The sequence below is a fragment of the Amblyomma americanum genome, chromosome 4, assembly GCF_052857255.1.
Source record: "Amblyomma americanum isolate KBUSLIRL-KWMA chromosome 4, ASM5285725v1, whole genome shotgun sequence".
Classification (NCBI taxonomy): domain Eukaryota; kingdom Metazoa; phylum Arthropoda; class Arachnida; order Ixodida; family Ixodidae; genus Amblyomma; species Amblyomma americanum.
Window position 1 is genome coordinate 166,571,037 of NC_135500.1, and position 24,392 is coordinate 166,595,428.

At 45.7% G+C, this 24,392-nt stretch overlaps 1 protein-coding gene and 1 non-coding gene across 4 annotated transcripts in view; one reads left to right on the plus strand and one right to left on the minus strand.

Moving 5' to 3' along the window:
* LOC144128633 (cell adhesion molecule Dscam1-like) overlaps positions 1-24,392 on the plus strand; it is a 292,609-nt gene that overhangs the window by 230,915 nt on the left and 37,302 nt on the right. For all 3 annotated transcript variants that reach the window (XR_013313811.1, XR_013313810.1, XM_077662174.1), the window contains 3 exons: positions 6,802-6,921; positions 16,438-16,611; positions 17,835-17,982. Coding sequence is in view for 1 of the 3 variants with exons in the window: in XM_077662174.1 (XP_077518300.1) it covers positions 6,802-6,921; positions 16,438-16,611; positions 17,835-17,982 (442 nt within the window). In the remaining 2 variants the exon portion in view is untranslated. The remainder of the gene's footprint in view (positions 1-6,801; positions 6,922-16,437; positions 16,612-17,834; positions 17,983-24,392) is intronic.
* On the minus strand, positions 4,648-4,719 carry TRNAP-CGG (transfer RNA proline (anticodon CGG)). Its single transcript has one exon. It is a non-coding gene; the product is annotated as a tRNA-Pro (tRNA).

The window sequence follows — 24,392 nt, forward strand, 5'->3', positions numbered from 1 at the left end:
ATAAGTTTCACGAAATAGTAGGTATTCAAAAGTTTTACGACCGAAAGTAACACTACAGGTTATAAGTTGCAATGTAGTGAAGGCATGTAGGTTAAAAGGCATGAACGCTAAAACAAGCAGAACAACATACGGCCTTCAAACGTTGCAGAACAAACTGCCAAGGGTACTGAACAGTTTAGAAGCTCGAAATATACAAACTGAAAAAATTACGTTCAAGGCATTGCGCGAGTTTTTCAAATTGTAGTACACATTTTTGTTTTTGTTTTTTTTGCATGAGAATTGTAGTTGTATGTAATGCCACTATTCAGTTATCATGTATGCACTTATTATTATTCCATGCACTGTACACACGATTTTTTTTTGTTATGACTTAGGTGCTATTTATCTCCACTGAGTAATGCCAATGCAGGGGGCCTGCGGCCCCGTCGAGCTGGCTACTGGCAGCTTTTTCCGCAGGCCTCCTACATCATGTATAGTGATGTAAATAAAGTTCTATTCTGTTTTATTCTATTCTATGAATTTTTAAATCAATAAATACTTTAACGTGCCCTTAAATATCCTACAGGCCAATGTTTCCATTTCACCTCAACGAAAGCAGCGATACCATGGCTCGCATTTAACCCGTAAACTAGCGCTAAACAGCCTAATTCTATAGCCACTGATCCGCCATGTTAGGTAGTACAATGAAAGGTAAATAGAAAGAATCTCATGCACTCTAAGTAGTCAAAACATTGTCTTGTTCGCGCACCTTAGAGGGAAGCTGAAACTGTTTTCAAATTGCATGAAACGCTATGGTTCGGAAGAAGGGGCTTTGAAAATCATGTGTGTAAATTTTTTCTCGATTCTGTTCGCAAAATGAGCCGCAATCCCTTGTTATAAACGCGCCGCCGACACGCCCTCTTCGCTTCCGGAAGCGCCGAATGGGGGGACGGAACTGGCGAAAGTGACGCCATTCACGGATAGTCTGCCGGCCGTCCTGCTTTGCTTGCTGCTTTTCGGCCTGCGCTGTGGTGAACGACGGATCCATAATTTGCAAAACGAAGTTCTCAAGCCAGCTGAAGCAACGCGCTACGCAGCAACACAGTCGGTGCTGGCCGGAGATCCCTGTAGATGACGTCACGACGATCCCGGGCGTTCGCGGCATTCGCTCTGCGCCCTGAGACGCTGGTGCCCATTTTCTTCCAAAAAACAGCTTTGTGCGTTCATTTCCGCCCTTTTCGAATGCGATATTCTTTTTCAGCGGACGAAAAACTATAAAATGCCGCATGGAACTCATTTTCTCGAAAAGTGCTTCAGCTTCCCTTTAAGGAAGCTTCCTCACATTGTTATGAACCCAACAACGTGGCTTCTATTGTCCCTGTCGGTTCTTGTTTGTTTCGCGTGGCGCAGTCAACAAAGCCATCGAAGGGAAAGCGCCAAGTCTGTTATTTAAACTCCTAAAGCGACTTGCTTATCATACACATGTGTGCCATGCTGTGGGCCAACCACCAAACTGCTAAACCGGACGGTTTGTGCGATGGAACTCAAGTTGGCGCCCCTGTACTTTTTAGGTTCTTGCTCATCGCTGCTTTCATATCACCACCCCTATCACGCGCATCGCCTTCTAAGTGGTGGAATTGGCCCTACGCACTTCCCCTTTGGTGACCAAAGTTCGACCGCGCGCAACGAAACGTCGTTTTCAAGTCGCCTCGCCAGACGTTCTTCTTTTTACTTTTATCTTCGCGGCCTTTCCACTCCGGAGTTCCTCACAACTCCAGCCGGCGAGCCCGCAGCGTCAAGATGCTGAGACAGATAGCGGTCTGCGCGGCTAAGGGAACGGACGAGACAGGCGCCCGCGGGAGTAGAGCGGGGCGCGTCCAGTACCGGGAGCATCACTCTACGCACCCTCCAGCGCCTCTCCCAGTCGTGGTCCGTTGCGCGGCCAGTGTGGTGGACCGTAGAGACGGGAAGGGGGGAGACCCCGCGCGTCTCCTTCGGCGGACGCATGGTTTGCAAAAGTGCGGTGATTTATCGACGAATCTGAGCGCGTTCGTGCGGGACATGCCGCCGTCTGTTCGTTAGGAAAGCCCCATTCCCCGTTTCCCCATACGAGGAGGTACCGGTGCCAACCCTTCCACTCCCCTTATCCCAAATCTTTCCCTGCCGTCTTCCCTCGCGTTCCCTACGGCCGCCTCCTCCGGGCGCAGAGGGAGCAGTCGGCGGTCGGACGCGCTTTTGTGGCCACGCAATCGATTGGAGCGCCAAAGTGGACGACGCGGGTTTTTCTCGGCCTAGCTGCCTCGATCTGCACGCGTGTGCATGTGCGTGCGTTGGGACGTTGGTCGGCCGAGCCAAGATAATGGTTCCTGGATGCCGTCAGATAAACAAGGATGGACGAACGTACGCCGCTCTGGCCGAGTGGCATGCGCTGCAGGCCAATTTTTCTCTTTTTGTTTTTCTTTCCCTGGACTCTTCATTGGCTCTGGTGCTGGCCCGTCTAAATAGTTTCGTTGTGCTTTCTTAGTTGTGCTCTTTTTCTAAGAGGACGAATAGTGTCCTCCGTTCTCGTGGAGCTGTAATGAGAAACGTTCGATTCCTGCTTACAAGATTAGAGGGAAGGCAAAATTTATGGCTAGCGTGTCTAGGACGATACACCACAAGAATTATGAACTTGAGGCTGGGAGAGAGTTATCAGTTTTCCCTATTAGAAAAAGACAAAAACAGCAAGGGTCAAAATTAACTTATCGACACCAGACACCCAATCGCTTCATGCGACATGGCGTTCATTCCCTCGTGCACGTCAATAATTAATTTGAATTTCTCTCATTGATTACCTCAAAAGGATTACAAATATGTATTTTGAATTGCCATTAGTTTTAGCCCCTCTTGGATTTGCATTCAGCTGTTGCACAACTTTAGGTCTAGGGGAAATTACTTGCGTCTTTTTCTCCTCAAATGTTTTCTTTACTCTTCGGTATTCTAATCGTTTATGGCTACGTTTGAACTCGAATTGCTTTTCTCTGTTCTTGGTTCCACACTTGTGTGGGGTTCGTGCCATAAACATGTAGTCAATATGAAAGGTTTTCAAGGCACGGGATTCACTGCTGAGACGCGGAGAGGGGAATTCAAGACACGAATGAACCTCCACATATATAAGTGAACTTCAGTGATTAATTGTGCCACTATACGCCTCAAGAACAATTCCTGTGGTCGGGACGTTTAACGAAGTTCAATGTACCTAAACTTACTGAATTTTGTAGTGATGAAACGGGAGTGAACTCTGATTTTTTTTTTCAAATCAAGGCTTATATATTCAAATCACACCGCAATCAGACGACAACGACGGATCAAATGTCAGCGCCTGTGTCTTTTTCTTTCTCGCCGTCCCCGTGTAATTGCACTGTGCCCAGAATAACGAGGTCACATCAACTTGTCCAGCATTTGCTTCTTCTAAGGCTGCCCCCGCGTGCACTTATGGACACTGAACTCCCTTAGTGTAACTGCGCCTTAAAGAGGGTAGCTGTTGCCTTGTCAAAACACAGCACTTTTACAGCTGTTTTACTTAGACCGCCTCCCAGCGCATTCAAGGGGAATATCGTCAGCATCCATTCATGCGAGGGTAACCAATACATGGTCGCGTGACCGGTCGCAACGTTCCTTTATGTGACCCGCGCCGGGCACGTGAATATGCCGCCGTTGCGATCGTTTTGGCAGACCAGACTGCCACAAAGCCTGCAAGACTCACGCTTTACTGTAGATCATAGTCATTAGGAAAAGAAAGGCAGCACCATGACGACAACTTTCACTTAATTAGCTCGTTACGCAGAAGAGAGTAAACAGCCGAATGTTTTTTTTTCTTTATAAATATGTCGGATTGTTCCAAAATGCCTCACAAAAGAGAAATTTTGGGTTCTCACACTGTGGTACTGGGCCTCGTTATTGTTTCGAACTATATCTTCGATTCAAGGCAAATTTATTGCAGCGAGCGCACACTACACTATGGTGCAAAGACGCTTAACCTGACATGAACCATTAACTCTAGAGAATTATCGTACGTTCAGAGTGCTTAGCGTATTTTTTCCTGTCGTGATTCAGTCCCGCTGCGGCGCTGTTTTCAAGCTATAATCTACTTAAAAATCGCAAACTCACAAATGGTGTTAATCCTAGCAGTCCTGGTTACTAATGACGCACTACAATACTTTTTCGGGCTAGTTCGTTCACAAACTGCGCAAAGGGAAGCAAATTCGCGTAACAAACAGTACAGCGCATCTTCCATGTACTGTGTGATCTCTGATTTCAGTTCAGCAGGCACTGTTTGCACTCACAGGAGTTCGGCTTCAGGCTTAAGCCTGAGATATTTAACATGATTTGTCATTAGTAAAGCTCATTTTTAATTAATCTCCGCTAATGTACCTTAAGCAGAAATGCGAGAGGATAGGGAAAGGGGCGGAGGGAGTGCACATAAGCTCTTATACGTCTGTTCAATTGTAGTCTTTATTACAGGTGATTGTGGTAGCAGCCATTTCAAGCGCGGCTTATTTTGTTAAGCTTGAAACACATGCGAAACCCTGAACGCTAGCATACTCTATTTGTGAAGCGGGAACGGCAGAGTACGGCCACGGCGACCCCTACGGCGAAATTTAAAAAATGAACAAATACAAAAACATAGGGCTCAGCCGGGATTTGAACCCGGGACCTCTCGCACCCGAAGCGAGAATCATACCCCTAGACCACTGAGCCAGACGATCGGCGAGCAGAAATTCTTTTTACACAACTTTGCTTTCTTGCATTTCAGAAATTGTGAAAATGGTGAATTTTCCGAAAATTCTCTTAGCGCATTTAGACTGAAGCCTATGCAAGACTGCCTTGGAACCTAAGTAGCTAAATTTATCACACCGTAGCAAACGCCCGCGTAGCTCGCTGCCGAGCAATACTCAGTGTCTTTATTTTCCGTGTTTCATACTGTACTGTATACTTGTTCCGTACTGGACTCTTCGGCTAGCTGTTTCTTTTTTTCTGAAACGCCAACTTGGCGATTCTGATTTCGGATTAAACTGTTGCCTTCCTTGCCTGTTTTGTTTTTCTCACAAAAGTGAGTGTTCTTTAAATTTCTTTTTCTTTGCTCCTAGCTCGTTTCGGTTCTGGGTTTTAAGCCTGCAAAGCTGGCCCTAGCTTTCTCTCTCTCCTGTTTATTTATTTCTGTTTATCTTTTGAGAAGACCTATAAAAATGGTAAAAAATAGGTATGCTTTAGACATGGCACTGTGATCCCACAAGCAGTGCATCAATAAGGCCTTTCTCGATCCTTTCAGAAACAATCGTGTCAGCTTAATTTTTTTTATTTTTGCAAGTTTGCAATATGACTATGTCCTCTTGGTACAAAGGGTGAATTGAAATTCTCCGCCGTATTTCCTGCCTTTCTAGCCTGTGTTCCCACCAGAGTACCCTTTTCTTCGTGGTGTACTTGTCGTACTCACTGAAATGTTTGCGAGCCACTTGACTGCATGCTCCAAGAGAAGTTACCGCAGAAGAGCTTCTTATCTGGTAACATTTTCGCTTTCCTGATGGCGATGATGAAGACGATGTAGAAAACAAAAAATTCATGAGGGAGACGACTTCGACGAGTGCAAAGTTATTATTACCCCAGCAGGATTTATCTGACGTGCATCCGTAGTAAAAATTTCAATGCCTTTCTTTTTTATTTGTATAGTTTAGGTGTAATGGCAAGAACAAGATATTGAAGTTACGGTCATTTGCTCTGCAGCGAAGCGGTCTGTGTCGTTAATCAATACGAAGAAAACAAAAGTTTAACTGTTAACACGAACTTCTTATGGGCTATTTTAACAACTCAGCAACTTTAGCCACAAAAGAAGAGCCCGAAGTGAGCGACCAGCAAGCTTCTGACTCTTGTAGAGAAAAAGCGTAAGGTTAATCGCACATTTCTAAAATGATTCACAAACCTCGTAGACATCTAGACAGGCCACTGGACAGTGACAGGTTACAGCCACAGAAGGAAGAGCTGTCATTAGTTGTTTCTTGAACAACGCATTGGGAGCAGTTTTCCTCGCACCATGTCAAATGATACAATTGCATTTGACCTTCTACGGGCACTCAACGGCTGTCGAATCCGAAAGAGTTCGTTCGCTTAGTACGTCCTATGCCTTCTGAAGTCTGCGTTTTGATGCCGCTACATGCACCTCAGTTTTCTTTGTAAGGAGCGCAGGTTAACGTTAAGCCGAAGACGAATCGAGTACGTAATGTGGTATCCTCACTGGTGCTAACAGTAAATCGCTAAGTAGATACGATTGGCCTAGTTTCTGCACTGACATTGTTGGAAATTCGGAAAGACGTCTTCGAAAGACGGAGACTCGGACAGGAAGCAAGATGGCATGTGTCGTCATGGCGGGCCGCATCTCTTATTGTCTGCTGTCGAAATCTTCGTCTTTCTCAATGTGGGCGCTCTAGGTGCAGTTTGTCGGCTATGGTTGGCTAATGGTCGGCTATGTATGCGAGTTGTTGCCTTTAGCCGTCTACAGTAGCATCATTCGTTGCCAATCATTGTTCAGTAATGTGATTAACGTAACCTTATGTCATCTTGCACCTGCGTAGATTCATAGCTAGTGTCTGGGAAATGCATAGTGGATGCAAAGTGATCCCTCGGTGTCTTACACAAAAGAGTCTCAAAACTTGAAAGCGCACGCATAACACAGTATAGCCCCTATCCAATGATGGGCCTCCTAATCTGGGCATTATACCCAGTCATTAGCCCAGTAAGCAGCACTGGGCTATACCTCCGACTGAAGCGGGGCCAGTTCTCTCCCAGTGCCGCCCATGTGGACGACAGAGCCATCCAGCGGCAACGTGGTCGTCGGAGGCGCGGCCGCTCTGCACTGCGCGGCCGACGGATTCCCAGCTCCCCGGATTGATTGGAAGAGAGCGCAAGGTGAGCCCTGTCATGACGTCTTACTCCGCTTTACGACTGCTTACGTTCCTTGTTTCATTGCTCACTGCACGGGGTGGGTTTGATGAGTCATGGAAGGTGATGACGGCTTCTATGCCTCTGGCATAGGAGCGTTCGCGTAGAAAAGATATTTTCACCTTTCGCGCTAAGCTAGAACTTTTTATGCCAAGTTAGTGCGACCCTGATATCTGTAGTGTAACTACGGAGGGCGCAGAACGGGCCCACATCGCTTCCTTAGCACAAAAACGTTGCTTTGTATGCTAATGCTTGAGCAGAGCAGGCTGAAATGCCTTTCGCGCACTGCATATTTATGAAATAGCATCCCTCGCGTTTCTTATGCATCAAATACGGACGCCGCTTGCGGATTTGGTTGTGTAGGAAAAGTTACCTTGATTTCGGCGGCAATACGATGCGCTGCAACGCCATTTTATAAAGTAAGCATTGCGGGAAAACCAACCAAAAGACCTTTCGCATGCACGTTTATCACGTTTGATATTTCGAACCACATCGCCGATTAAAGAAATTTAAAACTGGTCTCACAATCGATGTTGACAGTCTCCAGTTTCGCATATGATCTTGCACCCTAACATTTAAAATAAAAAGTCGATTAGTCAATTTGAGGTAATTATTCGTTTAATTACTGAGCTCTGCCATGTACGCTCAGGCTGGAATGAAACGAGAACATGAGTATGTCATACTTTTTCATTTGCAGCGAGATATTCATTTGCACATGGTGTGCTAATATGTACTCCAGTAGACCTTTTCCCGGAAACATGACTCTGGTAGTTTGTACTCTGCATCTGAAAGTGCGGAGGTCAAGCAGTTTCCTTTGTCCACAGGCACTGTTCGCATATCATTCCGGTCTGACGGTACATGGTGTCCGCCTTGTTGTACAATCCACCTGCATAAACCGCATCGAAGTATAAATGTAGATTTGAACATAAAATCTGTAAACGGTAAAAACAATTGCCCGGTATATTGAACCAAAAATATTTCTCTTCCCGCTTTGTATTAACAGCTGCGCTGCGATTATGCGCGTACAAAGGAAGCAATCTTTTTCGCAAACTTCAGCAAGTAGCTTCTTGGACCCTTGTGTTTCCCAGTGAAATCTGCTGTGAACATAAAAGCGCAAAAAAAGTAGTTTTTTTTTTAAGATGCCTGCAAAAATTCAATTCCTTCCCAAAAAGTGGGTGTTCCGACTTGAGGCTAGCAATGCCCGAAGTCCGGGAGCCTCTCACCCGTTGCACTCACCTAACCTAATATCGCAGTCACGACCGCAACATAAACGGTGCCGGGATAATCATGTGGTTTTTTATCTAATTCTCGACGCGTATGTTTCCACGATTATCAGTCCGACAGTTCAACTCTTAAACATTGTTGCCTCAAAATTTGAGTAAAATTATAGTCCACGGGCGCTGCACGCTGCGGAAGACTGATGGGCCGTAAATTTTCCAGAACACCATAGGCCCACGAGCGCCGGAGATGCTGTCGTCCTTCGTAACCAGCGTGTAAGGCACAGTACGGGAAGCGTCGTGACTAACGCAACATCGGGCTGTTAGAGGGATGAAGCTCGCGTGAGCTCGACGAAACCTGCAAGATGCACCACCGCATACATCGCTGCGTGCATGATTGCGTGCCAGCGCGTTCACGTAATCCACGCACTGGTGGAGTTGACGGATGACCTTTCAAGCATGCTCTAGATTGCTCTCCCCCCCCCCCTCCGCTCTTTTTTTTTTTTTTTGAACCGCTAAGTGCGATTTATGCATCCTTCGGACACCCTTACAGGAGCTAATGCGAGAGGCTTTAATGTTTCATTCACCCGAGGCAGAAATTATGTTTCAGCGCTAACGCATTTTCATTTGTGAAAATGCTGACACCGACTTCCAATAAGATGCGTTTCGTTGGCTCTTGTCGCGGTTTATTATTTTGGAGGGAGACAAATGGTGCTTCTACGCAAGCGAGAACGCCTCATTCCTACTGCAAGTAAATTCGCATGACTTCCCGCCTCTCCCTGAAGAGTGGAAAAGCAACTACGCTGGGTTTATTAAGGCGTAAGCCTTTCTTGGCTCGTGAGTGGTGTGGACGGAAGTTTTTGGACGGAAGTTGTTCGCGCAAACTGTCAATCAACAGTTGATTACCAGCATATGTATTGAAATAAGAAATTAACAATGCAAAAAATGGGAACAAAAACATAAATTAAACTTGCAAAAATAGAAAAATAAAAAGAAAACAAAACAAAAATAAATAAATAAATATGAAAGTAATAAGAATTAAAATACCAATATAAATAAATTTAAGAAATGAAAAATGGGGGGGGGGATAAAGAGAGGACAGGGAAAGGCCTTCGCATATCCGCTCATAAGCACACTTAAGTGTGAGCCTGTAATTCTTCGCAAGTACCTTTATCCAAAGATCTTGTCCCAAGCTGCCGTGAATAGCGCAAGTACAGAAAAGGTGTTGATTAAGCCTGCATTTATACTAATAGGTGCCGGAAAAATATTTTGGTTTAGAAACGCCTTGGAATCGTAATGACGCATTACAAGGTGTGTCCTACAGGAAGCGGTTTCCAAAGCCGGCTGCAATGCCGGGCAAATTAAATGTGCAATGTTTAGCTTTTATAGTTGTCCATCCATTTTCATTCGCTTACCGTTTACAGGCGCGACACCTCGCGAGCCCCGCCTGAAAAACTCTCGGCCTACCACCGTGCCTTACAGAACATGCAGTCAATGGTCGCCAAATTTTAGGGTCCGCACAGGTAACACTCCTGTCGCCACTGTCGTGAGCTAAGTGCTGGCGGCTGCGCTGTGCTACGCGAGTTTATGATGCCACAGGCGCGGGTGCTCTACGACTGCTTTACTCCGACTAAGAGACTAGTTTAAGCAATGAAGAAATAACTTACAATCCGTCCAGCAGTGGTCTGCACATAATATATCAATTTCGGATATTGCCGGCACTACTACGTGCCCCAAATGTGTTAAAATGCCATGATAAACGGACTGTAAAACACAGCCTTAATTTCGCGGTGACACCACCCTCCGGTAAAAAAGCTGCTACTTGAAATCATATTTTATCTTCATTATTCTTCTGATTCAAGTAAACTGCAGGAAAAAAAAAACTGGGGAAGCGACATCGCATCTCCCAACATATATATTCCGCGGTTGTGCACCCAGCCAAGACGTTTCTGCTTCCCGTTAGGGATTGCATGGCCGACGCTTAGCTTGCTTCAAATGCTTAAAGAAAGAGGCGGCTGTGGAATGAAGCACACGAAGGTTGGCGCGAAAAGAAGCTCAAAAAGTAAAGTCGGCACACTTCAAAGGTTGCGGCGAGTTTATATTTTGGATGTTTTACATATGAGGACAACTGTTGAAAATCGGGATTTAAAATCAAAGAACATTTCGTTTGATCTCTGTCTAGGCTGAAGTACTTATTTCTCCAACTTTCAGAGTTTACACTATGAGTGGTCTGTGTGGTTTCCAAGTAGACTCGCTAACATTTAGAAATATTTTTTCCAGAACTGTCTTTTTTTTCCCCCATGACTGCTGTCCTGAATAGCTGGTCAATTCGGCTGCGGGCCACGTAATTTCCCGTTGACTGTAATAATTTCGATTCTCCCGCCAGAAGCAGTCTAGGCTTAGAAGGCTACTCACTGGGCTGCAGAACAAAATACAGCAATGACGAACCAATCATATCTGAACCCACATGAACCGAGCATAATATAGCAACATCCATCCAGCCCTAAATTTTCCCGAGCTGCTTCAACGGTAGCCATTAATCGTGGCTAATATTTAGGTGAACTTCAGACGTTCCCTTCTCTCTCGCCCCCAAAATATCGAGCGCAGTGAGGGGCAAGGAATTCTTATTTTCTTGTTCTTTCTTCTTTGCATCGATATATTTCATACCTTGAAACCAAGATTTCTAGAGAAGGAAATGTCACGCCATCCACGGCGAGTCAAGCCTGCACGTCCTCCTAACGTTTTCATTTCTTTCATTTTTTTTTTGGCTCTCAGCGTCTCTCGCGATGTCGATATCGTTTCCTTTTTCCTTTCCCGCCCACTCTCTCCCTCTCTCTCTCTCGAGCTGTCTCTACATGTGCCGAATACTTTGGTTCTGTTTTCGCTCCGGAAAAGTGAGGGCGTAAGCGTTTCTTTGACTGTTCCGGCGCTTTGATTAGAGGGGCCCGAGAGAATGAGAATATGGGGGATCGCCGGAAAAAAGTCCGGGAATGAAAGGAGGCGAATGGCAAACGAGCACGCTCTGTGCCAAGATGTTCTCGGATCAATGGACCGCGTGGGGAAGGAGACGAGCAGGGACGGAAGGTGGGGGTGGGGGGAGAGGGAGGGGTAAGAGCAGCGACGATATCTCGTCGCTCGCACGTCTTGACGGCTCGCCCGCGTTTCCGCCACCATGTGTGCGTGTGTGCGCAGGCGCGAAGATCAAGCGAATTACGGACAGCACGCGTATGAATGTCGGTTTGCAGCAGTGACGAAGACGACGACAACGATCGATGATTTCCGGCGGTGCCGGCCCTCCTTTACACTCCTTCTTCTACCCGCACGCGAGGCGTACAGGCACACTGGTTCGCCGACGCGCACACACATTAGCCTTCGCAGGAACAAATCGATCACACTATACCACCACCTACTTTGCGTCGAGCGCAGGATACCCGTGCGTATTGAGAAATTCGCGCAATCCACGAGCCGCCGATGATAAGCGATGCGGGCGCGCCTCCAAGCCGGTGCGAGTTGCGGCCCTCCTCGAGCGTCGAGGCCGCTCTCTTCACGGTAGAATCTATATTGTCTAGAGAGTGTTAAATGAGTGCGAGTGTCCCGATCGATGAAGTGCCGTGACAGAACGAAAGTAAAAAAAAAAGAAACAATTCAGACAATGTAGAAAAGAGAGCGCAAACAAAAAACAGAAAAACTGGAAGAAGGTTATTTATTTTTCATATGCAATTGTTGTCAGTGTTGTTCTTTAGCACTTCGATCCTTTCAGATCGCAGGAGCTTGGGCTGATATTGGCTCATCGATATCGTGAAATATGGGACGGCGGGAATTGCGCTTGGGAAATTTGGCGCTATCGATAAATGCGAAATGAAAAAGTCGAGAGGCTTGCGCGAGCCAAATAGGCGCTGTTATTTTTCTCCTTATTTCTTCAGAGGACAGTGGTTCTGATAATTATTTTCTTCCTCGTGTCTAAACGATAACGTTCGTATTTGCAACGAAGCCAGATTTCGGGCTGCTTGCTTCACACCGGTCGATATATGACACGCCATGCTTGAAGCGCATAATTTAAAGCCCACTCATCTTTTCGAGTGTGGCTTGGACTCGTGCTTTTTTTTCGGTATCGGTAACATAGCAGCTTTACCATTCGACAGGCTAATCAGGCTGAACGAAAACAGAAACCGGCTTACATTCACAATAAAACATTGCTATTCCAGCATAATTAGCAAATCGCGGTTTTTCTCCGTTTTACAGAGATACGATATGAAGCCCATCATGAAGTAAACGAGCAACTGCTCCACGGAAAAAAAAAATGAAGTTGAATAAACTAAGTGAATGTCTCCTGAAATATTCCCATACACTGACTTGACCCCTAAACAAAGCCACTTATACCGTACCAGACGTAATGAGGCAACTGGACGATACTCAGCGGACATGGCCAGCTAGAACAAGAAGCCGTGCTATTTAAGCTTCATTTATTTTGTTTCCTTTTTTCGCCCCTCTTTACTAGGCTTCAGCTAAAGAGAAGTGAAAAGCGAGCGAGACGGTGAAAGTCGCACAGAATCACCCCTAAATAACTCGCCGACTCCACATGGCAAGCTATAGCACCACGTAGCTGCTCCTGCGGTAATCTGACTGCCGTGTAACGGGAAATCACCTCGAGAGGTTGCAGTCGAGGCCGCTTCTAACACCCACAACGGCCTGTTGCCGGTAACGTACAGCGGCCATTCGTGCTACATGCACAACGAGACCACCACTAACTTCCATGCTGCGCGCACGTTCGTGTCGTTGTCTCGCCGTGTGCACAGCTCGCTGGGATGGCACGAGCTTGTTTCCGCGTGCCTCGCATTAGGCTTACGCTCGAGGTAGTAGCGATACACGTAGGTGTGGTACGCGCAATAAAGGAGCGCCGTGTAGATGGTCTCCATTAGCGAACCTGCGTGCAGCAGCCGAACCTGCCGGGCATGCACGAACAACAAGGCGTCTGCTTCCGCGTGATGACGAGGTGCTAAGGCAGCAACGGCTCTCATTACACATACGGTCGCAAATCGTTAACGCAAACAATGTGCTCCTCCTCCGTCTGCCATCCCAAACTGCCGGGACAGTTTTAATTAAAGAACCTGTCCGCGCCCTCTGTTGTTAGGAAGAGGAAGGGGGAACGAAGGTGAGGGCGGAGCTCGTCCGTGAGCTGCAAAGCAGATGGCAGCACTGCCGACTGAATTGGTCGTCGGCTTCATGTTTACATTCGTCGGCGACTGAGCGGACGGTGGAGTGCGGAGGTAGCGAAAAGGAAAGTGGGGGAGCGCACAGCGACGCCTGGCGGACGCCGGCGGCAGTGGCAGCGGCGCTCGCTTATGTAAGAAGCAGAGGTGGTGCTTACAAAGTGAGAGATCGGGAGCTGGCAGGAAAAGACAAAAGCAAGAAGGCATGGTGTTATGCATGCTGCGACGGGTCGGCACCAATGTTTACCTAAGGTGGCTGCAAATCAGCATCTCTGCTTGGCAAGCAAAGGACTTCTCTCCTTTCTGTCTCGAGCTCTGTGTTTGCTCCTCCTCTCTATCCACCACCTCTACCCTTCTCTCGCTTTTCCTTCCACTGCATCTGGTGGTCACATCATCGCTTCAGGTCCTCTCCTTTCCGCTCTGCGTAGCACACGTTCAAGCGTGGTCTTTGAAAAGGTGCTTCCACCTTTCGGCACTAGTACGCACTGCGCTTTTGGCGGGCTCTGCGAGTGCGAAGAGGAGCGTTTGAAGCGTGCTGTTCGCCAGGTGATGTCGCTACGCCTTTCCTTGTATTGTGCATCTGATTATTCACTGTGTGCGCAACAGTGGCGGGCGTGAATAGTGCAGTGAAGCACATGCAGTGAATCAATTTCGGTGAGCTGCGCTGTGTTAACGAAATTTTGTTGCGTACGAAGACATAGTTCGCTCATTATACACCTTTTTCGCCAAAAAGTAGCATTCAGGGTACAGACCGCGGTAGTTAGCTAGATGTACAGACTCCATTCACAAGTGAGGAGGACAGCAACCGAGCGGCGGGGAAGGGAACCTTTTTCCTGTGATTAGTAATGAAAGTTGGGAAAGTTGGTGTCGATTTATGCTCGACAAGAGTGCTGTAAAACACTAAGAAAAGAGAATAAACTGGTTGTCCCGCATTCTAGATTCCCTTCTGCCCGTGTTCAACCACACTGTTCTCCATCACGAATCGTCAGTACTCCCTCTGTATGGTGCGGCGGCCGAGCGACAGGCTCTGCTTAAGCTGCGCGGGGCTTGAAAACCAGCTCCTTTCTTGCAGCAATAGTCAGCGAAAACGCAATCTACGCAGAATACCACTACAGTACTGATTAAATGTTGTACCAAATTAGGACTAAGTATTTCCGAGGATGGAGAAAGACTGTTCTCTGCATGCATTCGTAATGTCAGTTTGCATCTGGTGAGCGCCACTTCTTAAGCTGCCAAGATACGACCAACATTTCTGCTGTCAATTTCAACCCTCGAGCGTCTTGATTTCTCCCTCGCATCGTTTATTTACAGGAAGCGCTTGCTTCCTGGCCAACGCCAATTTTATGTTCGCAGAGGGACGCCATGCCAACGGCAGCAGCGCCAGATAAAGGTTTCCAGTGGCCGTGCTAATCATGTGAAATCAATATTCTTCTTAACACAACCGCCCCACTTGCCAAAGAATTTGATTTAACCCGATTACAAAAGCAGCAAACAGATGCTTTCGATCAGCCGAACGCATCTGCGACCGTCCGCCCAAGCCAGCATGGCGTTAGTGACCGGACCAGTTGCTAGATGGCGTCACTTCGCCAATATGACCGCGCCCTTTGTATAAACAGAAAAACGTTTATATACGGCTAGCGTGATCTGTCACGCGTTTTTTTCTGTAGCCCTTCATTGGTCACTTTGTGTGAGGGAAATTTTCTGTTAGGAACTGTGCTCAGGAGGGGGGTGATGGTGAATTCATCGAAAGGTGTGAAAATTCATAGCACACTGGCATAGCGCGAGTCCTGAACTTGTAGTCACGCGCCATATGCTTGATTCCGGGTGAATACTGTAAAACAGGCGAGAGCTCACTGTACTTAAAGTGAATCTACTTACGTTGCACCATCTGCTATCGAGAGAGTAAATGAAAAGTTATAACGAAAAGTGATAGCGAAATCCCAGTGTTATAGCTCGCGCCATTTTCTGAAAATTTAGGCGGCAGTATTTGCGGATGCTTGCAAGTCGATAACACGCCAACAAATACAAACTTACTTCTGGGTGTGAAACTGTTTGCGGAGAAATTATTGTACGCATCTGAAAGTCAGCGTTTCGTGCTCGCAACACGACTCGTCGCTTCTGTGCATCCCTGCGGCGCGTAAAATTTTGTTTGGTGTTTTCTTTACTGGCATATTGTGCCATGTTGTGGCATGCCTTTTTTTGTGCGTGTCGTAGGGGTAGAGACATAGTCGAAAATACGCGAAGAACATCAAAATTTTCTCGTTCTTCCAGTCCATATCTATGTCCATTTACCAGTGGAAAATGTCTCCAGTTATCAGCCGCAACCTACTAGTCCAATCTTATGCTGTCTATGAGTATGTAGTAAGACATCTGTCACACACATCACCGATCCGTACGTACTATCGAAGAAAAATCAAACGCGAACGAATACAAATAGAGTTATCAAAATGGGAGTATTTCATTCCGGACAACATAAATGCTTGCTTGATTCACTTCTACTTTGGCAGCGTGCGTACCACCCGTTGTAAGGTTATGGTGAGCCCCGTTTGTATTCTTTTTTCAACTCTTTTTTTTTGTGCTCAGGTCGAAACTTTCCCGTTAGCCAGCTCTCTCTACCAGTTGATCGAATCAGTCTGGAAAACTAGCATGCTAATCCTAACAGCTTGCTGATCCGAAGAGCATGATAATCTTAACAGCATGGTACTCTTAACTGGAAGTCTGCTTCTCAATCATGCCTCACTGGGCATTACTAGCGAATTAAGCACATGCGACCGCGAAAAATCAACATTGCGGCACCCGCAAGTGGTGCTGTAGTGACATTATTTTTGCCTTCTTGAATCATCATAGGATCGATTGAAGTCTCTAAGGATATATACTGGAGGCCATACTGTAGATGCATTTTATTCTTCTCGTGCTTTATAAGCCATGAGATTATGAACAGCCTGCAAGATGTATTTCTTCTTTGTGAGAAAAATAAATAGGAAGATGTCTGCTTTGCACAAGGAGAAAAACAGCTCTTTAGCGCACACTATTATCAGCTTCGTTTAAATTTGCAGGCAGCGAGCCACGAAACTTCCGTCTCGTCTCCGGAAGCTACCGAATTCACGTGCACACCAACGGCACGTTGATGGTCCAAGACGCAGAGCTCGCAGACGCCGGCTACTACCTGTGCGAGGCGCACAATGGTATCGGAGTTGGCCTCAGCCGAGTCGTCACGCTTGCCGTGAACGGTAAGTACTGCGTTATGTGAGCAGCGCCAACCACAAGCGTACGTCTCTCACAGGGTGAAGTAGGAGGCGTCTGGCAGTCATGTATAACCGGTCCCCCATCCCCTCGCCTTAAAATTGGGAAGAGTAAAGAAACATTGATCAACTTTTTTTTCAAAAGCTCATTGACAATCACCATAATTTTACCAACTCAGAACAAATTAATTGTGAATAGCAGAACTGTAGTGTTCGGAGAGTGTCTTGGAAGAGTAACAAATGAAGATACCTTTCGACTCTTCAATACAGAGAGCTAGAATGTAAAGTGTTTTGGTAGATCGATCGAAACAGGTACGCTAAATATTCGAGGAACGTAAGGTTAGGATAAAGCATTTGTCGAGATTTCGTAATCGTAAGCTGCTAAGCTCGGAATTATCTCATGTTTTCATCGCTGCGGAGTAGCGGGCAGCGACGACAGACAAGAAAGGAGAGGACACACACCAAGGCGCTGGACTATCAACTGAAGTTTATTCGAAAAATCCTCTTTTAAATATCACTATTCCGAAGCCAAGAGATTAACAACATGTGGCAATGGTTAATTAGGATTTAACAAAAGCTGTCAATAATAGTGAATGCCTTGTACTGCAAGCTCAAGGTTGTGCTGCTAACGCCCGAGTCTCCTGCTTTTCTTATCATAAACGCTTCTGCGAGCTCTCCGGTTGTTTTATCTCGCTACGTGAATAACACGACAGTCCAATCTAGAAATGGCAATGAATCCATACCAACTTGCCATTTAGCCGTTCTAGCATAATTCATGTTTTGTTGCTCAGGCGCCGCGAAGCATATATGTATACATACTCATTAAATTTAAGCAACTATTTGGGAGATTCTACTCGCCTCTTCAGCGGGTTCCCACATAACGGGTTGCACTGAATTTATAATGCGCCTATATAATAGGCAGTTGATGTAAATTTCGGTATTCAGGTCATAAATAATGCGGAGTAGGTATAATCATTTTAAACTCTCAGTCAGAATTTGTATTTCAGTTTTTAGATTGTCACTATTTCGGTTTCGCCTACTAAGTGCGTCGGTATTATACGGGAAAAAAAGCCGATTTATTACAGTGGAAACGTTACTGTCTAAGGAGCCGTAAATTTATTGAAATACGAGGAAGTAGCTCTAGTTGTAGGCTGTGTACTTTGAGCGATTCTTAACGGGTTGCCTTGTGTTTGTTCCTCACATGCGCGTAGTGCCTCCAAGCTTCGCATCAAAGTTCACCAGTCAGAATGTGAAGCGAGGACAGGAAACGGTGCTGCGTTGCGAAGCGACCGGCGACCCAGACATGACCATCACATGGGAGAAGGACAAGCACCTCTTGGACCTCACTGCTGAGAAGAGGTGGGCACATCTGAATTCTATCTTCCTTACAACGGTTTTGTGACCTGGTAACTCCGACAAGGAAAAAGGTTTATCGGAGTACTAAGTAGCTCATGCGGTCAGCTTAAACAGAGCTTAAGCACATGCAGAACTAACTAGCGGAACCCCAAGACAATCTGGCTGACATCATTACATTAAGAAAATTTCCTTAGGGCGATAGAAAGGGGTGCGGTTTGGGAAAGGGCTGAAGAAGCGCCTTTGAGACTTGTACCGTACGCTAACGACTATCTTGAAGTCATTTAACGAAGAGAAATAAAGTACGTTGTGCAGCCATCAGCGTAAGAAAAAAAATTGTGTAGCTCTGATATGCAAGGTACGTAGTACTGACAAGAGAAGAAAATTGCGTGCCTTAAAAAAAAAAAAACTCGTTGAGAGGGGAGTTACTATTAGAGGAAGGCAGAGAATTCAGAAACGGGACGTGGTGAGCACATCTGGAGAAAATAAAGGTTTCTGCATGCGGGGAAATTGAGTGGGTGGAGAAATTCAATACAGTCTACACGTGCAAAGTAGCTGCAATACAGAAATTAAGGCGGCCAGTTAGTATGACAACGAAATGGAAATGCGAAGACGCTCAAGAAGGGTGAGGCTAAAGGGTGAGGCAGTGCGGAGCAAGGCGTCCAGCGCAGAAGTGGCCTGCTGCTATTGGAGGCCTTCATCCTCGGTTGGTGTTACATCTCTGCCGTAATGACATAGTTAATAAGTTACTATGGATATGGATATAGCATACGGAATTAAACGTACTGGGTAGCTAGAGATAAATTGAGACATTGATAAGCACCTTATTTAAGTCGAGATTTTTTTCGTGTCTCTACATAAAGGAAGCGTTTCTAAACCTCGAATTTATATATATATATATATATATATATATATATATATATATATATATATATATATATATATATATATATATATATATATATATATTGAAAAGGCTGGTCCTCCATATATATGGAGGACCAGCCTTTTTTGAGTGTGGTCCTCCAGCCGAAACGTCGTGAATTAAATCCTGTTATGTTTATTCATGATTTGAACAGCGCGAACTACAAGGGACAAGAAAAGAAGGGAAACAGGACAAGCGCTGACTCGCAACTAAAAGGTTTATTCAATGAAACCTTCTTATATGAAGAAACAATCAAAGGGAAAAAACAACACAGAGAACTAAAAACCATGAAACACAACATTCGTCAGGTGCTCCCGAGATAATTCATCTCCTTATCGCAAAGGAACACAGAAGGTTTGCTGACGCACTTCAGTTGATCCCCTGCGATGTGAAAAGCCTCGACAACTTCTCGTGTCGTCTGATCACTGTGGGTGTATAGCACACGGGTTTGATTGAATAATGCAGTGCATTTTTTCTTTTTCTTTTTCATGACTTTACATTCTAGACAATGTTTGACCAAATGCGAAAGGTCATCACCATTGTTTAAGTTGTTCCTGTGCTCTTGTAGGCGCTTGTTAAGGCAACGCCCTGTCTGACCAATGTAACGCGCTCCACAGGGAAGGGGTACACTGTATACGACACATGTTTTACAGGCCACAAACTTATCCCTGTGCGCAACGCCACATCCTTCTTTTTTCTCCTTGGCCTCTTTCTTTCTTTCAATGGCAGGGCATATCTGTTTGAGCTTGACGGGGGCTGTAAGGAACACGCCAACTTTGTACCTACTTGCTACGTTCTTTAGTCCGTGGGAGACGCGGTGAACATATGGCAAAACGGCAAATCTCTTCTTTTCAGGCTGGACGTCTGTCGTAAGCGGAGTGGCCAGACGCTTTAATGACTGAATTAAACGAGAACACGCCCCTGCTATCATCTGGTCTTGATTTGATATCCAGCAAACTTAACCCTAGACAACTGGGTCTGGAAGCTATCTTGAATGGTGTGATGACAGGACTTGGTCAAAGCACTTCGCAAGCAGGAACTGATAATGCTATTTTTTACCAATTTGGAATGACCGGAGTGAGAATTAAGAAGTGTCTTTGACGACCTCGGGTTATACTTCCAGCTAACATGGTTCTGCTCGAAATGCAGTCGCACGTCTAAAAACTGCAGTTCGTCGTTAACTGGTGCCTCAAACGTGAACTGTAACCCCGACCCACACTCCCTGAACACTTTTAGAATGTCAACCATTCGAGCCGGAAAACGCCCACGTTCTACAAAAATAAGATAGTCATCGACATATCTGACAGTCTTGAGATGTAGGCCAGACAGGTTCTTTTCCAGATCCCTGTCAACGTACAACAGAAAAATGTCACTTAAGACAGGGGCGACGCTGGACCCGATGCACACTCCTGATTTCTGCGCAAATAGCTTGCCTTGCCATCCTATGAAAGTGGAATGCAAATAAAACCGTACCAATTCAAGGAAGTTTTCCACAGACATCCCGCATCGTGTTACGAACGCCATTTCGTCATTATCATCTGTAATATACCTTTTCACACGCTTTAACAGGCAGTCATGTGGAAGGCTATAATACAGGTCTGTGACATCGATACTGGAGGCTGCACAGGCACTCGGGTTGTTCTCCTTCAAGAAGGAAACGAGGGCGTCGAAGTTGGGGATCTTGAGAGGGTCGAATGCGTCCAAGGACGAAAGATGCCGTTGCAAAAATTTTGACACGTGGTGTTGCCATGTGCTCCTTTCCGATACAATCCGGCATCTTTCGTGCTTGGACGCATTCGACCCTCTCAAGATCCCCAACTCCGACGCCCTCGTTTCCTTCTTGAAGGAGAACAACCCGAGTGCCTGTGCAGCCTTCAGTATCGATGTCACAGACCTGTATTATAGCCTTCCACATGACTGCCTGTTAAAGCGTGTGAAAAGGTATATTACAGATGATAATGACGAAATGGCGTTCGTAACACGATGCGGGATGTCTGTGGAAAACTTCCTTGAATTGGTACGGTTTTATTTGCATTCCACTTTCATAGGATGGCAAGGCAAGCTATTTGCGCAGAAATCAGGAGTGTGCATCGGGTCCAGCGTCGCCCCTGTCTTAAGTGACATTTTTCTGTTGTACGTTGACAGGGATCTGGAAAAGAACCTGTCTGGCCTACATCTCAAGACTGTCAGATATGTCGATGACTATCTTATTTTTGTAGAACGTGGGCGTTTTCCGGCTCGAATGGTTGACATTCTAAAAGTGTTCAGGGAGTGTGGGTCGGGGTTACAGTTCACGTTTGAGGCACCAGTTAACGACGAACTGCAGTTTTTAGACGTGCGGCTGCATTTCGAGCAGAACCATGTTTGCTGGAAGTATAACCCGAGGTCGTCAAAGACACTTCTTAATTCTCACTCCGGTCATTCCAAATTGGTAAAAAATAGCATTATCAGTTCCTGCTTGCGAAGTGCTTTGACCAAGTCCTGTCATCACACCATTCAAGATAGCTTCCAGACCCAGTTGTCTAGGGTTAAGTTTGCTGGATATCAAGACCAGATGATAGCAGGGGCGTGTTCTCGTTTAATTCAGTCATTAAAGCGTCTGGCCACTCCGCTTACGACAGACGTCCAGCCTGAAAAGAAGAGATTTGCCGTTTTGCCATATGTTCACCGCGTCTCCCACGGACTAAAGAACGTAGCAAGTAGGTACAAAGTTGGCGTGTTCCTTACAGCCCCCGTCAAGCTCAAACAGATATGCCCTGCCATTGAAAGAAAGAAAGAGGCCAAGGAGAAAAAAGAAGGATGTGGCGTTGCGCACAGGGATAAGTTTGTGGCCTGTAAAACATGTGTCGTATACAGTGTACCCCTTTCCTGTGGAGCGCGTTACATTGGTCAGACAGGGCGTTGCCTTAACAAGCGCCTACAAGAGCACAGGAACAACTTAAACAATGGTGATGACCTTTCGCATTTGGTCAAACATTGTCTAGAATGTAAAGTCATGAAAAAGAAAAAGAAAAAATGCACTGCATTATTCAATCAAACCCGTGTGCTATACACTTACAGTGATCAGACGACACAAGAAGTTGTCGAGGCTTTTCACATCGCAGGGGATCAACTGAAGTGCGTCAGCAAACCTTCTGTGTTCCTTTGCGATAGGGAGATGAATTACCTCGGGAGCACCTGACGAATGTTGCGTTTCATGGTTTTTAGTTCTTTGTGTTGTTTTTTCCCTTTGATTGTTTCTTCATATAAGAAGGTTTCATTGAATAAACCTTTTAGTAGCGAGTCAGCGCTTGTCCTGTTTCCCTTCTTTTCTTGTCCCTTGTAGTTCGCGCTGTTCAAATCATGAATAGCTACCAACTCGCCCAAATGAACGTCCTGTTATGTTTCTTCAATTTTTGGTGATTTTACATTATATTGACCAAATCAGCTGCCAGAAATCACTTTTGGTATGTATATATATATATATATATATATATATATATATATATATATATATATATATATATATATATATATATATATATATATATATATATAATAGCTGACATCCTAAACGTGTTTATAGATTACAGATAGCCGTCATGCTTCCAACGTGCACCGCATCCACCTGCGCAAAACCGACCAGGTGGATGTGATAGCAGGCAGATACCCCATCAGTCCTTCCGTTTCAGGCGGCACAGAATGCAGGGTTTGTGAAAAACGACGCACTGTCTTTCCCGAGCGGGGTGATTCCTTGCACAAAGATTGCGGGCCCATTAATTGTCGGACAGCTGTGCAGGTGATTCTGTTCGATTAAGCGTAGGATCTATACAAAAAAAAAAGCTGGAGATAAGCCTTAAGCTCCGCCTCAAGGCTATGACGTGTTTGCGCTAATGAGTTAGTGTCCATACGTGCGGACCTGCGTTACGTTTGAAGATACGAATTCTAGTTCTTCCCACGTCGAAGTTGTTCTACAATGAGAGCTGAAATTTCTTAATCTTGCCACACAGAACATCTGAATCTAGATTTGAATTTTCTGTGATTGCTCAGTAAACCGCCGCACACCTTAATGCTTCCTTCTTGTGAATATGGAGTCAAAATTGTATTATTTTTGAATATCTGAGGCAGGCCAATATTGTTTGGAGCTCTCCAGTGCAAAACGTTTAGCGGATTCTGAATAGGCAGTGCACCTTCCATGCTGCCTTCCTTTGAAATAATGCGCAACCGCTATGATGCGTCAGCAAGGAAGCATCAGTTGTTCCACCCTACACTGTTTTCAGATACCAAGCTGGTCTAAAAGCTTACAGCTGGTACATTCCGTCAAATTTAGACGCTATTCTGTTTCAAATGCGATTGAACTGTTCTATTTTCTTTTCGGTACTCTTTTTTTTTCCCTTTTTTTTCTGACCTTGCTTTTACTGCGTACATGGCGCTGCTAATAACAAACATTTATCGAACAAAGCAGCGTCCGATACGCAATAATATAACACGTGGCGAGAAACTAGCACAAAAAACGTTAACTTTTGCTGCAATAGCAATATGCAGACTTTATTCGCCATCTACCGGTGCCAGTTGAACGCAAAGAGTGCACCGTGATTTCCTGCTCCGCGACGCGATGGCGCTGTTTCGATTCGTGGACTTCATTCGTCTCCGCCGTACCTGGCTGTTTCTGCCCTGCCGTTATGTTTAAAAGCTTTTAGGCGGACCAGTTTCACACCAGAATCTGGCCGCGTATTCTCCGCAAAAATGCTATTACCGCTTGTCAGGGTGAAATGGACAATGGCTAGAAATATTGGCTCACCCAGCATGAAAACAATATCGGTAATAAACGATGTTAGATGGTAATGAAAAATGACCAGTAGTAATGGCAGCATTGATATTTATGACATTCCTTTGGTTTAGGTTTGGTTCAGGGGGTTTAATGTCCCAAAGCGACTCGGGCTATGAGAGATGCCGTAGTGAAGGGCTACGTAACTTCGACTACATTGGGTTGTTTAACGTGCACTGACATCGCACAGTACACGGGCCTCTAGAATTTCGCCTCCATCGAAATTCGACCACCGCGGCCGGGATCGACCCCGCGTCTTTCTGACCAGCAGCCGGGCGCCATAACCACTCAGCCACCGCGGCGGCTTATGGCATTCGTGTCTCTGGCTGATCACAGTGTCGTACGTGATGGCGGCAATATGCAATACACACACAGCTAGGACGTAAATGCAGAACTTTTTCTTGTACGGTTTTGCATCGCTATATTTTGGCTCACGAATGATGAACTGAAAGTGCTTGTAAATGATGAACAGCCTTAAAAGTTGCGGCTCTAAATCATCATAACGCAACCATTCATTCATTGCGGTTGTAATGATTGACAAAACTAATAGATCAATAAGTATCTCGACGTTCTTTTCGGCGGCTGCGACAAACGCCTGCTAGATGACAACTACTTCAAGCATTTATGCGAGTGCACACAGGCGATTATCTCAGAACTGAGATTAAAGCGGAGCGCTTGTTGTTT